The sequence below is a fragment of the Prosopis cineraria genome, unplaced genomic scaffold (genome assembly GCF_029017545.1).
Source record: "Prosopis cineraria cultivar Desert tree isolate PC_DT_omini unplaced genomic scaffold, ASM2901754v1 PC1, whole genome shotgun sequence".
Lineage (NCBI taxonomy): Eukaryota > Viridiplantae > Streptophyta > Magnoliopsida > Fabales > Fabaceae > Prosopis > Prosopis cineraria.
The window spans coordinates 46077113-46090892 of record NW_026555332.1 but is presented as its reverse complement, the minus strand read 5'-3'; the positions used below and the strand labels follow the sequence as shown (position 1 = coordinate 46090892).

The following is a 13780-nucleotide window of genomic DNA, read 5'->3' as shown; positions in this document are numbered from 1 at the left end:
TCCATTTAAAGAATTAAATAACTAAAATATTGAATTATTTATCTATATGGGAGATCAAGGAGAAGAAAGAAAATTCAATTCAATATTGTCAATATCTATTATCAAATTGTCAATAACATAATAGTGATCAAAACAATTGAAGGCTAAGATAACAGACGATTAAAGTATTAAAAAATATCTAAAGTAACATGCATAGCGATAAAAAAAAAAAATCCAAAATTGTTTGTCTCTATTTAGACTTCAGATCTCCAAGTAGGTGACGTATTTGATTGAATATATATTGTAAGGATGCATGAAAGGAAGAGAAAAGGACAAGCTCATATCAGGTTGTAGTAGAACAAGCTAAAGGTGTCTTCTTTAAATTATGGGCATTTTGATCAATTCATAAAAAAAAATCTTATTTACAGCTAAGTCTTTAGGTACTTTACAGCCATTTCTTACATTTGTTGGGACTGTCAAGTAGTTAGAGTGTTTATAAGGGATTTTACAATTATTTTCCCTTTTTAAATGACTAATAAACTTGAATTTTAAAATTTTAAATTAAAATATGATGTGCTCTCATCTTTTATGAGATAAAAGAATATGGAAAACCTCTTCAAACAAGCTTAGAAGGATGTTATGCCTCACCCTAATGCAAATTCATTATCTTTATCTTTTCTGTGTATAAGAAATGAAAGTAATAAATTTTCTTTTCCACAACTCTTCATTAATACTAGCATTTTATTAAGTTATGAGACTTTATCTTCCATTTTATTTGTTATTTTCATTGTTTATTTAGGAAATCTACTACGATGCATTTCTTTATGTCCTATAGTGGCAGTTTTAATTTCTTTTTCATAAATATTTTAAAAATTGGATTAGCATCGTGTAAAAATACTTGCTGGTAAATTTGACATCATCTTCCAGTGATTCAATCTATTCATATCAATATTGGAATTGATCATCTTAAAGATTCTAATACTTCCTTGATACTACATTACCTTTTTGTCCCTCAAAATATTATAATATCAATGAAGTTCTTGAAAACTTTTTTATCACTAAAAAATTAATATAAATAATCAAATTATCTTTAGTTCAGGTTTTCAAATGTGAACTTGTAAATTGTTATTGCATTCTTACGATTTTAAAAAGAAAAGTTGTAAATTGTAGAACGCAACTTGTGAATGACAATTGATATTTGCAACACTTAAGAAATATCAGAATTTCAAATGCTTAAGTTGTTATTGAATTCTTGTGATTTTAAGAAAAAAAGTTGTGAAACTTGAAACAAAACTTGTAAATAACAATTGATATTTGAATTAAGGGTAATTTTATTATTTATATTAATTCATTAATGATAGAAAAGTTCCTAAGGATTTTATCAGTATTATGACATTTCGACGGATCAAATTGTTATTTATATAATTTCAAAAGATTTTATTATCATTTTTTCAAAATTAAATTGTTTTAATATATTTTTATTTACACTCACAAGACAACTTTGATTAAAAGATAAAAAATGGTAGAGAATTTAGATTAATGAATCATAAGATTCAGATAGTCCCTACTCCAACTTAATCAGGTCCTATTTTCTATACTTCCATCTTTCTCTCACTCTCTCTCACACACACACTCTTACCCATATATTTAAATGGGAGAATATCAATGAAGGACAATTAAAATGATTTAATATTAAAAAAGGATTTGAATGGATTGGATATTTGACAAAATTTGAATTTTCACTTATTAATTATGAATGTTTACTTATTATAAGTCCTTTTCAAATATTAAATCATTTCAGAAATTATTTATTGATATTCTCCATATTTAAATACCCTCACTAACTGGGCTTGAATCTCGTGGCGAGACTAATTCCTCTTAATTAATACATATGAAATAAAAGAATACTATCTGTCTTCTCAATTTTCTTTTATGTTTATTTTCTATCGACCTAGCATTAGTTAATACACATTTAGTCTTTTACTTTTATATAATATTTTATTTTAATCTTTTTGCTAAATATTATTATGTTGTTCAAGCATGAGTTTTCTTTCATTATTCTTTCCCATTTCTTCTTTCATAGTTTCCAAACAATCACTCCCCATCCATAAAAAATTGTATCAAAACCAAGTTTTGATTTATCCCTATAGTATTTATTTAAAGAATCAAGTGGTTGAAATATTGAATTATTTATCTTCGTGAGAGATCAAGGAGAAGAAAGAAAATTTCATGGATTGAAATAAAAGATATAGCACATTTTTTATGTTGAACTCAAAATTTCAAGAATAATAAAAAAAAGATTAAGGTTCGAATCTTCCCTCAAAGTATCACACGAGGAGTGTCTAATATCTTTAATTAAGAAAAAGTGAAATGTTGCCCCTAATATTTTAAAAAGAGTGTAATGTCACCCAATTTTAATAAACGGCTAATGTTTGATTATTAGTTGACCTAACAGTCCCTATAGGCATGTTCAAGTGGCATCCACTTCATTTCTTTTTGTTGGTCGAATAAAATTATGCCCATATGGCAATATACGATGTAGCAGAGGAAGACCAACCATATGACAACTTGAATAATGGTTAGTGAAGAAAGAAAAATGGGAATGATGAACGGATCTAACCGTAAGCTATGATGGACTTTGTAAAATTTGAACAAAATCATCTTCAAGTGAAGGCGCAAATCTGATTTCTTTCCTGGGATAGAGTTATAGGATCTGGTTTTTGTGAATCTAATTTCCTGTTTTTTTACGTTGGCAGATTAGATATGGTTGTTATGTTGGTAGATCAAACCTATCTTTTATGAATCTAGTGACTAAGTTACAGGTTTTGGGGGCACTTGAATTTGTGAAAATGGAGGGAGGGGTACATAGAGAAGCTAAAGACTTAGACAGGGATACAAAAGAGGCCTAAAGCTACAATCCCTAATCTCCTTCATGATTTGGTGAATCGCAGGAGCCTTAATGACCTCCACGGCTAATGGCAATGACCATTACTCCCATTAACGCAATCATAGTGTCAGCATTCAACGGACTGAATAGTAGCAAAAGTGGCAAACTTAGCAGAAAGAGTATCACCAACATCATCGTCATAACCACCAATGGCAATCACTTTCCCCATTGCATGAAAAGCCATTTTGCTAGAGAGTCGCCAATAGTGGGGATCACAGATATTGAGGGCATTATTCTTAATCTTATTGCAGTATTTTGGTATCGATTAAAAGTGATTTTGATGTGTAAGAATGGATCATGGAAGAAGGGACACATGAATCAGAACATGACATTTGCAAGTTGATCACAAGTGTTCAGAATCATCACCTTGATCACAAGTTGATTGAAAAGGATATGATATGTTTTTGGAGATAGTGGCTAAGGCTCAATGCTTTATGGTGGTCGCCGGAAGTTATGTTCGTGGTTATCAGATCCGATGGTTTTTTTTAAAAAAATTTTGAAAAGGGTATTTTAGTCTTTTATGTTTAAAATAAATATATTAAATAAAAGTTGTCCTACCCGACTTGCCATGGTGATACATGTTAGTAAAAAAATTCAATCTGTTAAAAAATTGGGTGACATTGCACTTTTTTAAAAAGAATGGAGGTAACGTTGCACTTTTCTTTAATTAAGAATGCCAGATGTTCATCCCACAATACTTCAGGGTAGATTTGCACCCCAGGCCATAAAAAAAAAAAAAAAAAAACCTTATTTTGTGAGATTCCTTCATGAGTAAGGTTAATACTATATTTATACCCTCATTCCTACATCAAAGGATAATCAAATGCCTTAATCAATTATGAAAATCTCAAAATGCTATTTTCTATTTTTTTCAAACACACATGTTTTGATTCAATCAATTATAAGCTCAAAAAATTAATTTTGAAAGTTCAAAAAGTGATTTTCTCATAAGCAGCTCCTACTTGCTTTTGCATTTTTATTAAATTAATTATATCCAAAACCATGCTTACAAATCAATTTTATCCAAACTCTGATTATCCAATTAATGCTAATCCAATCGTACCCTGAATTTAACTATCTCATCAATTAATGTAGTTTATAATTTGTATATTGCTTGGATGTCCAATTATGGGTGCGGCTTTAACTGATGCGGCTGTAGAAAGTGTCACATGCGGTTAAATCAGGTTTAATAAACAATATATAATAAAGTAAAATGATGACTTATAAAATTTGTTTTTTCAAATAACTTATCCTAACACAAATTCATTATCATTATCTTTCCTGTGTATAAGAAATCAAGGTAATTAATTATCTCTCCTCTACCCTTCATAATATTATTATTTATTTAATCAGAGACTTCATCTTTTATTTTATTTGTTGTTTTCATTGTTTATTTAAAAAACCTACTACAATTCATTTCTTTATATCCTATAGTGGTGGTTTTAATTTTTTTTTCATAAATATTTTAAAAATTGGATTAGCATATTGTAAAAATACTCATGAATTTGACATCATCTTTCAATGATTCAATATATCCATATCAATATTGAAATTGATCATCTTGAAGACGCTGATTGTAACACCCTAAATTTTTTTAAAAAAATAATAATTTAACTCCACCATGGTAGAAAAGTGTCTACCATGGTAAACAGAAGTCAACTTATCCAAATTTTTTTAAAACAATTCTATAATTTAAAGCACTACCATGGTAGAAAAGATTAAATCCTTTTTTAAATAATACAAAACAATTTTATACAACTAATATACATTTACAATTATAGTTAGGTTACAGCCACCCAACACATTTTATATCAATAAATTTAATATAAAATATTTTATAATTAGTTTAAACTTGCACAATACAACATCTCAGATAAATTTTTACTTCTCACATGCCATTAGGCTAAAACCACATTTTCCATCTTTATACTCCCAACAAGTACAAACCATAAACCAATAACTAACAACTTAATCAATTTTCAAAACAAGTCAATTATTTGACCTCATAATCATGTCATTTCAAACCATTTAAAATAAATCAGAGATCAAAGTTATTGTCATCCCAAGTATACCAAAAGTAGAAATAATTTGAAGGGCATGATTACATCATTACATTCATATAATTGCCAATAAACAAAAGTTCTAGTATTGGCAATATAACACATTAAAAATTATAAATCAAATATCTAAAAGAGACAGTGGATCTACACCACTAAGTTCAGGGACTCCTTCACGTGTCACTCGTGACTCTTATCCTGAAAATTGTTAACCACATAATGAGACTCAAAAGTCTCAATAACTAATGCCAATTTATAATAGTGTATATAAACAGTTAAATGTGTGTTTGCTAAGTGAGGAAACAACAGTCATATAATTCTAATAAAATACAAGAAATATTACAATACATAACAAACAACCATCCTTATCTCCTTCCATTAACTCGAGTCGTAGCCCTCACACGGTGCTAAATTACCCAGTTAAAAGTAAATTAACCTGAGCCTTACAAGCAACCTATTGAGCTCCAATGGGGGCGTACCACATGGCACATAAATACAACAACAATAAGTCTCCTAACACCTCCCACACTAATCAAACAAATTCAGAACAATATTGTACAATTATATAATATTATAATTTTCACAATTTTTCATTTTTAACAATATGACATCCCACTTAGCAAAAATACTTCAAAATGCATATCCATAATTTCAAAATTTTTCATAAACATAACAAGGTAATTTCTCAATAATAATTCATAATTTTTTCAATAATTACCCAATTAATATGAAACAACACTGAACACAAATTAAAAGCATAGTTACCTTATGATTTTTTCAATAAATTATTCTTTATAATTTCTCTTCCACCACAATTTCACCAACAACATAATCTACAAATAATATATTATTTATAAATATTAGTTTTAATTATTAAAACTAATAAAATAACTCTAATAATAGGATTAGAGAATATAACATAATTTTTAATCTCAATCTTAATACAAATCTAGAGTTAGTATATTAAGTAAAATTTCTAACTCCTCTTTTAGTCATTAATAAATATTAATAAGTTAAAATCAACCTTTAAATTAATTTCTATTATCAAAATTTTTCTTTTTATTTTATAAATTCGCACCTAAAATATCCAAAAATTAAAAATTGAGTATCAAGCTTAGGATCATCATCCTATAGCCATAATAATCCATTTCTCATCCTAAATAATCATATAAACCTTAATAAATCAATATATATTTTCAAATTTAATAAAAATTTAGCCTAGGGTTTGATCCATAACCTTCAAATTCAAAGCTCACTAACAAATTTATACTCTAAAATATTTATTATACTGCTAACAACCTTAACAATCATATTTATTTAACATAAATTCATTCCTCTTTCAAATCCTAAATTTTCTATCGCCACAAAATCAGAAACCAAAGAGAAAGGATGGCTAAGAAAATTTTTAAAACACTTATTTAATTTTGAAAAACTTAAAATCTCATCCTAAATATCCTATTAAGAAATCTCAACTTAAAAAATGTAGCTCTCCAGCACCGGCGAACTCGTGCTCACAGATGCTCCCTTTGTTCGCACACAAAAGATAAAGAAAATGAAGGAAAATGAGAAGAGAAGGGTGTACGTGGGTTTTAAAAAAAGTGTGGGTCCTACCTTCTTTTGCTTTCGTTTCCTTTTTTTAATATATAAATATGTATGTATGTACGTACATACGTACGTACGTACGTCTAGCACGTCTGCTCCTCCTTCTTCTTTTTTTTTAATTTATTAATATATATATGTGTGTGTGTGTGTGTGTGTGTGTGTACATTACACTGCAAGCAAAACGCTCCACCTCCCCCCTTTTTTTTATTTTTTTTATTTAATTCCCACACACACATATTTTCATTTCATTTTTCAATCTCCCTTTCTATTATATTTCTCTTTTTTTTTAATAATAATAATAATAATAATTTTTAAAATCTTAACTTAGAATTATATGCTAAGTTAGACTTAATAATCATTTCCTACTAATTTATTTACCTCTAAATATTTTTTAAAATTTTTATTAACTCAAATTAATTATTAAAATTTAAATTGAAATGTTATACTAATACATCCTTGATAGTTGTTAAAATAGTGTATTTAAATAAACTCATGATGGTGATGTAAATTTGAATTGTAAACTCATTAGAGTTTTTCTATATTAATAAATAGCCACTAAAAGTATATAATTAAATAATTAAAATATAAAATATGATCATAATTTAATTTAAATATATTTTAAATATAAATTATTAAAATTAAATTCATATACATTGATAAATTATCATACACAACAAAAAAATTTTAAAATAGGGGCAACATATTTTTTGATATTCCTTATTTTCTTCTTTATTAATATTAGTTTTTAGTTTTTGAATTTTATTTTTTTTAAATAGGTCATACCACTTTTATGAACTGAGTTTTACATACTATAAACTTAACTTGCTCAATTCAATAAAAAATCAATGAGTTTCACATCTAATCTAAATTTATGAGAGTTGACATAATTTTATAAGTTAGAAATATAAAAACGATAAATTTTAAAAATTAACTTATAAGTTTACCCAAATTTATATCTAATCCGAAATTATAAGCGATTTAATATAATTTTATAAGTTAAAAAAATATAAAAACAATAAAAATTAGAGAGTTAATTCAAAAGTTTGATAATAATACTCGATACACGGATCAATCTTTAGTGAAAAGAGAATTGTTTTAATATATTTTATTTAAACTCACAAGATAATCCTGATTAAAAGATAAAAACTGGTAGAGATTTCAGATTAATGATTCATAAGATTCAGATGGTCCCTACCCCAACTTAATCATGTACTTTTTTTTTTTTTTTACTTTCTCTTCCTTTCTTTTTTGAAATTTCATCCAAATATTTAAATAGCCCCACCAATGGGCTTGAATCTCGGGGTATAGACTGGTAGGGACTAATCGAATTCAATAACAGGATACGAGAATACTCCTCACCTTCCCAATTCTCTCCGATGTTTCTTTTCTATTGACCTAGCCCTAGTTCTTTCGTTACGTCCAGTTTCTCTTCCATCCTATCCTGTCCTTTTAACCATGAACGAAGAATTTCGGTCCAAAATACGAAAAACCATAAAAGAAGAATTTCGGTCCAAAGATCCAAAAACAGTGAGCGCAGAAGAAGCGGAACACGAAGAGTTGCTTCGACTTTCTCTCTCGACTGGTTCATCTTGCCAGCTTCTGCCACAGAATCCGCCGCTGCCGCCTCCTGAATCACCACCCCATCATTCTCTTTTACAACTAATGCCTCCATCTTCCTCATCACCGCCATTGTTGCACCCGTCGTGGTCGCCACCTCAACGGCCGCACCATGATGCTTCTTCACAGCCACCCGAATCACAGCAGCCACAGGCGCCACCGGCGAATCCTACGCGCACACCAGAAGGCCAAGCTGGTCCGTTCGGTGCTAGACGTTGGCGTAAAAAACACAAGGAGACGTCCATAGAGCCACCATATCCATGGGCTAAACCAAGCCGGGCCAAAGTTTTAAGCATGGAGGAATTATTGTCCCGGAATATTACTCTAATCAGCGGTGACGTTCATTGCAAGGTGTGCGAGGAGCAGTACCAGATTGACTTCGATTTGCAGACCAAGTTCGCAGAGGTTGCTAGTTTTATAGATGAGACGAAGGACAATATGCACGATCGAGCACCGAAAAAGTGGTGCAATCCCGAGAACTTGGATTGTAAGCTGTGTGGTTCTAGCAAGTGTGTGGAACCTCTTGTAAATACCAAGAAGAGATCCACCAATTGGCTGTTTTTGTTTCTGGGACAAATGATCGGGCATTGCAATATCGCTTATCTCAGGTATTTTTGCAAACATGTCAACCGTCATAGAACTGCAGCCAAAGATCGACTGCTTTATTCCACTTACATGGATTTACGCGATCAATTAGATCCCAATGCTGATGTTCTTTAGGGCTTTTTTTTGTTTTGGATTTTTGTTTTCCCTTTTAATTAGTCGGAGTATGCATTAGGGCTTTTTCACTGCTTCGGATTTTGTTCTCCTTTAAATTAGCAATCGTATTTGTGTTGACCTTCGGTGTATAAGTTGCCATGGATCCATTTCATTTATGTTTATTAATGGTTACATTGGTAATTGGTTATGTGAATGTGTGCCGTCGTTATTATTATTATTATTTTTTTTTGGACGAGCCGTCGTTATTAATCACATAGATTTATTGTTATTGATCCTGCTACGGGTAAACTATTCTTGAGTTCTTGATGGCAAAAATTTTGTTAAGCCCCTTATAGGCCGATACATTAGCGCTAAGTTCTTACGAATTAAATAAAAAAAAAAGTTGAGAGGAAAAAAACATAAGTATACATTGCTTGATGCTTCCGTTCCATTTCATCGTATTTCTAATTTATAATCTAAATCCAAATCTAATATAAATCTAAATATATTTAAAAAGTTGCACCTTTTTTTTTCTAGTTTTCTTTATCTATATATATTTGGTCTATTTATTTACCTATCGATTAGCATCCTCCCGATAATAATATTAATTACAAATCAATCAGGGTTTAGGATAAGCATTTTAAAAAAATGATAATTTAATAAATATAGATAAAAAATTAAATATTATATAGATCAATATTTTTCTAAAATTTAATTTTTTATGTTTAATACATAAATATAAAATATTAATTATATAATAATGAAAACGACTTAGTAATTATTTAAATTTAAATTTAAATCTAACTAAATTGAATTTCAAAATTTTCATTAGTTGTTATTTTAAATAATTTTGATCGACTATTTTCGAATTTAAATCAGACGTTCCAATTATGAGATGGGCGCTTGGGGATGGGGATCCGATTCCCGACGAAGCGGTAACACAAAATATCTATCCACACAATTGTGAATCTGTAAAATGTTGAATTAAAAAAAGGGTTGGGGGGGGGGGGGGGAAGATCCCATCAAAGCCCAAGATTGAGTTGATTAGGGATTATTGATCAAATGCTATTTAAAGAATCAATATCGTATAAATAAAATATAAAATTCATGACGATACTTCCGGTGAAACCAACCATCTTCACGGTCAGTTACAGACAGAGAAAACTCACCATGCCCATGGGCTGCTTCGAAATCAAGATTCAGCTCCTCCAAACTAGACAAGTGCTACGCCAACACGACAGACCCACTATCTTCAACGCGAGCCATGGTTTGGGTATAGTCTTGATAGAGTTACCATTTCATTACATCCTCTGTGCATGCATATATTATCCTAGATATAGATACAGATGCGGGTCCCCTTATATAATACTTGTTCCCGTCCTAAATATAAGACCTAGTTGAACTATTTCTTTTGGTCCTCAATATAGGATCTCAATCTCCCCTATCTCATTTATTTAATATTTTTTTCCAAAGTTATCCTCATTATTATCACAGTTTTTGACTTTTTGTCTCTCATTTAATACTTTTTCTTTCCCGGGGTATTTTAGAAAAACTCATACACATTTTTTTGGTAGAATGATACACCATTTTTAAGCAATAATAATAACAAAAAACCAACTTAACCAATGGGTTTCGGCAAGCATGCGGGCACTCATAATGGATCCAGAAAGATGTTGCTTTCTTCAGTTTATTTGGGCTTAGAATCTCTCGTATGTTCGTTCTTGGCGGCTTTTTGTCCTCTTCTTTTACCCCAAATGTCACTTTTTGGGCCAGGTAAATCGGGTGGCGGGTGCAGACCGGCCTTATCTTATCCACTTGCGCCGCACCAGGAACGGCCCACTACATTGTTATGATAATAAATTTGGGCCATTTATATTTGTTGCTTTTTATTTCAATTAAATTTAAATGGTCAGAAGCACAAACAGATATGGAGTCAACTCAGTTGCGACCTGGTGTTTTTGTATGAATTTGAAATATAAGATCAACAGCACTATTTTCCATTCATGAACACGATAACCAAATGATTAAAAAACATCCGAGTGTCATGTCAACAGCATCTGAATTCTGATTACACATACAGACGTTTTAACAGACAGTTGAGGCATAAGCCGCACAACCGCTTTAAGCATGTTTCCATGGTTTGAACATAATCAAAGCGAAGAGTGACCTAATGCAGAGCTAACGCTACAATGGCACCAGGCACTCTTCCAAAATGGGGAGCTTGCTGGTTCAAACTTCAAACATCAAAACCAGGTGAGTATATAGGTGTGCGAGAGTTTTCCTCCACTATGGCAGGATTGTAAGGGATAGGTGGGCGTGTAATTATCGCATCACATAAAAAGAAAAAAAAAAAAAGGAGCTAGACCTCAAGTCAAATACTAAAATCTCAGGTTAAAACTTTCATTAAAACAGGTGCACACATTTAGTACCTTACTACGCCTTTTTTTTTTATTAATAAAAGCACGTCCGCATAATAAAAAGATACTAAAAGAAATTAAGGTAACAATCACATAAGAGATTTTTGCTAAACCAAAGAGGAACCTTCAACGTGTCCCTCTTCACTGAGCATAACATTAGTCTTCAGTAGACAATAGGATCAAGACTCGGCGAGGAAAGATTCGGAGACATGCATTACAGGGCACAGGATCTCGATCACTGAATTTCCACACGCTATTCAGAATTATAAGCCAATAACAAACAGAAAGGATGCAGTTGCATCAGCGTCCCATTTTCCAAGGCATCTCCCAAAGAAATTTTCTTCATCAGCGCCTTTCATGTTGTATTTAATTATAAAATACACTGTCAAATGCAAAGAAACTTGCAAATTTTAACCAAAAAAATGTGAACTACACTGTATGTCTTGCGTAAGATTCAGTGGGGCTAGCATTTCCAGAATTTGCATCTCCTACTCGATCAGTATTATAATCTCATCATTATCTTAATTAATCATGGCAGGTGGGGAAGAAATCAATGCATACATACTCAGCCAATACATCCAGTTCAAAAAAATAAAAAACAGGTTTCATTGACCACCAGCCCTAACAACTCTATATCTACTAGAGAGAAAGACAAGAAGTAATTCTCAAACCCAGTTAGAGGGATAACAGATGGTCTAAATTATCATTGGGGTCACTATCCATTATCCAAAGCATTTAACAAGACAAAAGGAAAGAGCCGTAAGAGGGAATCAAAATTTCTATGAAAAAAAGGAAGGACGAAGGACAACCTTTTTATAAACACTTTCATTGTAATCGAGGGAAAAAACTCAGTGAACCATGTTTCTCAGCTCTTTGTTCCAGCTCCCTCCCTCTCAAACTTCTGCGCGAAAAACTTGGTTGCGAACATATTATCCTCAAAATACTCATTATAAGGGTGATTCTTTGGGACGAGCCTCCGGAACTTCTCAAATTGTTTCTCCGCTTCATCTTTCTTTCTAAGCAGGGTATATATGATACCTTGACATAAGTACGGTCTAAAATCTCTTGGTTCTTCCTTGACAAGCTCCTGATAGGCCTTCAGCGCGTCAGAAAAGGATCCCTCCATGACTTTAATCTGCGCAAGTAATAGCTTCAAGTCTCTGACATCTGAGTTCCTCTTTTCCTTTTTGCAAAACTCCACAGCTTTTTTAACCCTCTTCACCAAATCGTTCAATGGCTCGTTTAATTCGGAAGTAGCCATTGCAAGGCCGTGATAAGCTTCAAAACGATATGGATCTTTACTCAGAATGTCTTCGAACCCACCTTTGGCCAATTGGTAGTCGCCATTATAGATGTACATATGAGCCTTCATAAGCGGCCACTCAAAGTCATGGGGCTCAAGCTCAATCAAACGGTCAATGACCTGAATAGCCTCTTCAATTTTATGCGCTCTGATCTTAAGCTCCATGAGAGACCGAAGAGCTTCGATATTATTGGGGTTATCCATCAATTGCACTTCAATAATTCTCTCCTTTTCTTCGAACGAAGATTTATCCGTCGACTCTTGGAAGGACTCCACCGTGGATGACGAAACCGTAGCTGCAATAACAGGCATATGCTGAAAACGCATGAAAAAAAATGCAGATGCGGCTACAATGATGCAAACAGTTTCAAAAGCAGGTGACAAAAGGGAGTTTAGGGTTTGGAGCAGAGGGGTCAGAATGGGTCCGGGCTTAGGAAATGAGGGATCAGTGGATGAGGTGGAGGATGAGGAAGACGCTCTGAGAGGTGATAACCGGAAGGAAGAAGAGGGAAATTGGAGAGGGGAAGCCGGCGGTGGTAGCGCCCTGAAAGAGACGGAAGAAAAGGGCGTTGGAAACGACGAACGGTGGTGACTAGTAGATACGTGCAATGGTTGACCACAGTGGTGAAATTTAGACAGAGAGTCCATGGTGTCAAGTCTCTGACGGGAAAATGAAGGAAATGGAGGCTGCCTTAAACCCTGATGGCATACAGGGAAGGCGGAGGATAACAAAATGTGCTAAAACCCCTGAGGAGGAGGCGCCGACCTTCGCATCAACTCGAAAGACCTATCGATATATGTGCGCCCTTGTGGTATGAATCCAGCAACGATGTCGTTTTGCCTTCTCTTTGGTTTTCCGGTGCCTCGTCCCGTCACTGGACTTTTGAGTTTTGACCAGTATATTTGACTTTAAAAATAAAAATGCTCAGACTGGATTTGTTTAGTCGTGGGCTTAATGGTGAGGAACGGACCGGATCGTGCACAGGCTCGGAGTAGGCTTTCTTCAATGGAACATTACTGCTGATTGACTGAATTCTAAGCCTGGACTTTTTAAATAATAAGATACTAATAACTATTCTTAAATATTTTAAATTATGAAATTACTTGACATGTAAATTAAATTATGGAATAAAATTTTAACACACAAGTAAACAACACG

At 32.2% G+C, this 13780-nt stretch overlaps 2 protein-coding genes across 3 annotated transcripts; one reads left to right on the top strand and one right to left on the bottom strand.

Moving 5' to 3' along the window:
- Positions 1-8040: 8040 nt before the first annotated feature.
- Positions 8041-8922, top strand: LOC129302038 (uncharacterized). Its single transcript, XM_054940702.1, has one exon. It carries the CDS (start codon positions 8041-8043, stop codon positions 8920-8922), a length of 882 nt encoding a protein of 293 aa, XP_054796677.1.
- A 2439-nt stretch (positions 8923-11361) lies between these two features.
- On the bottom strand, positions 11362-13438 carry LOC129322298 (protein SLOW GREEN 1, chloroplastic). Of its 2 annotated transcripts, none has more exons than XM_054968556.1 (2): positions 12128-13438; positions 11362-11670 (listed from the first exon to the last, which is right to left on the bottom strand). In XM_054968556.1, the coding sequence occupies exon 1, from the start codon at positions 13267-13269 to the stop codon at positions 12184-12186; it is 1086 nt and encodes a 361-aa protein (XP_054824531.1). In that variant the 5' UTR covers positions 13270-13438; the 3' UTR covers positions 11362-11670; positions 12128-12183. The 2 variants fall into 2 exon arrangements, with proteins under 2 accessions (XP_054824531.1, XP_054824522.1); XM_054968547.1 differs by having other exon boundaries at positions 11362-11700; positions 12128-13437.
- Between the last annotated feature and the right edge of the window lie 342 nt (positions 13439-13780).

Excerpts from the sequence above, each read along its gene's own strand:
- LOC129302038 (XM_054940702.1), top strand. The coding sequence starts at position 8,041 with ATGAACGAAGAATTTCGGTCCAAAATACGAAAAACCATAAAAGAAGAA.
- LOC129322298 (XM_054968556.1), bottom strand. The coding sequence starts at position 13,269 with ATGGACTCTCTGTCTAAATTTCACCACTGTGGTCAACCATTGCACGTA.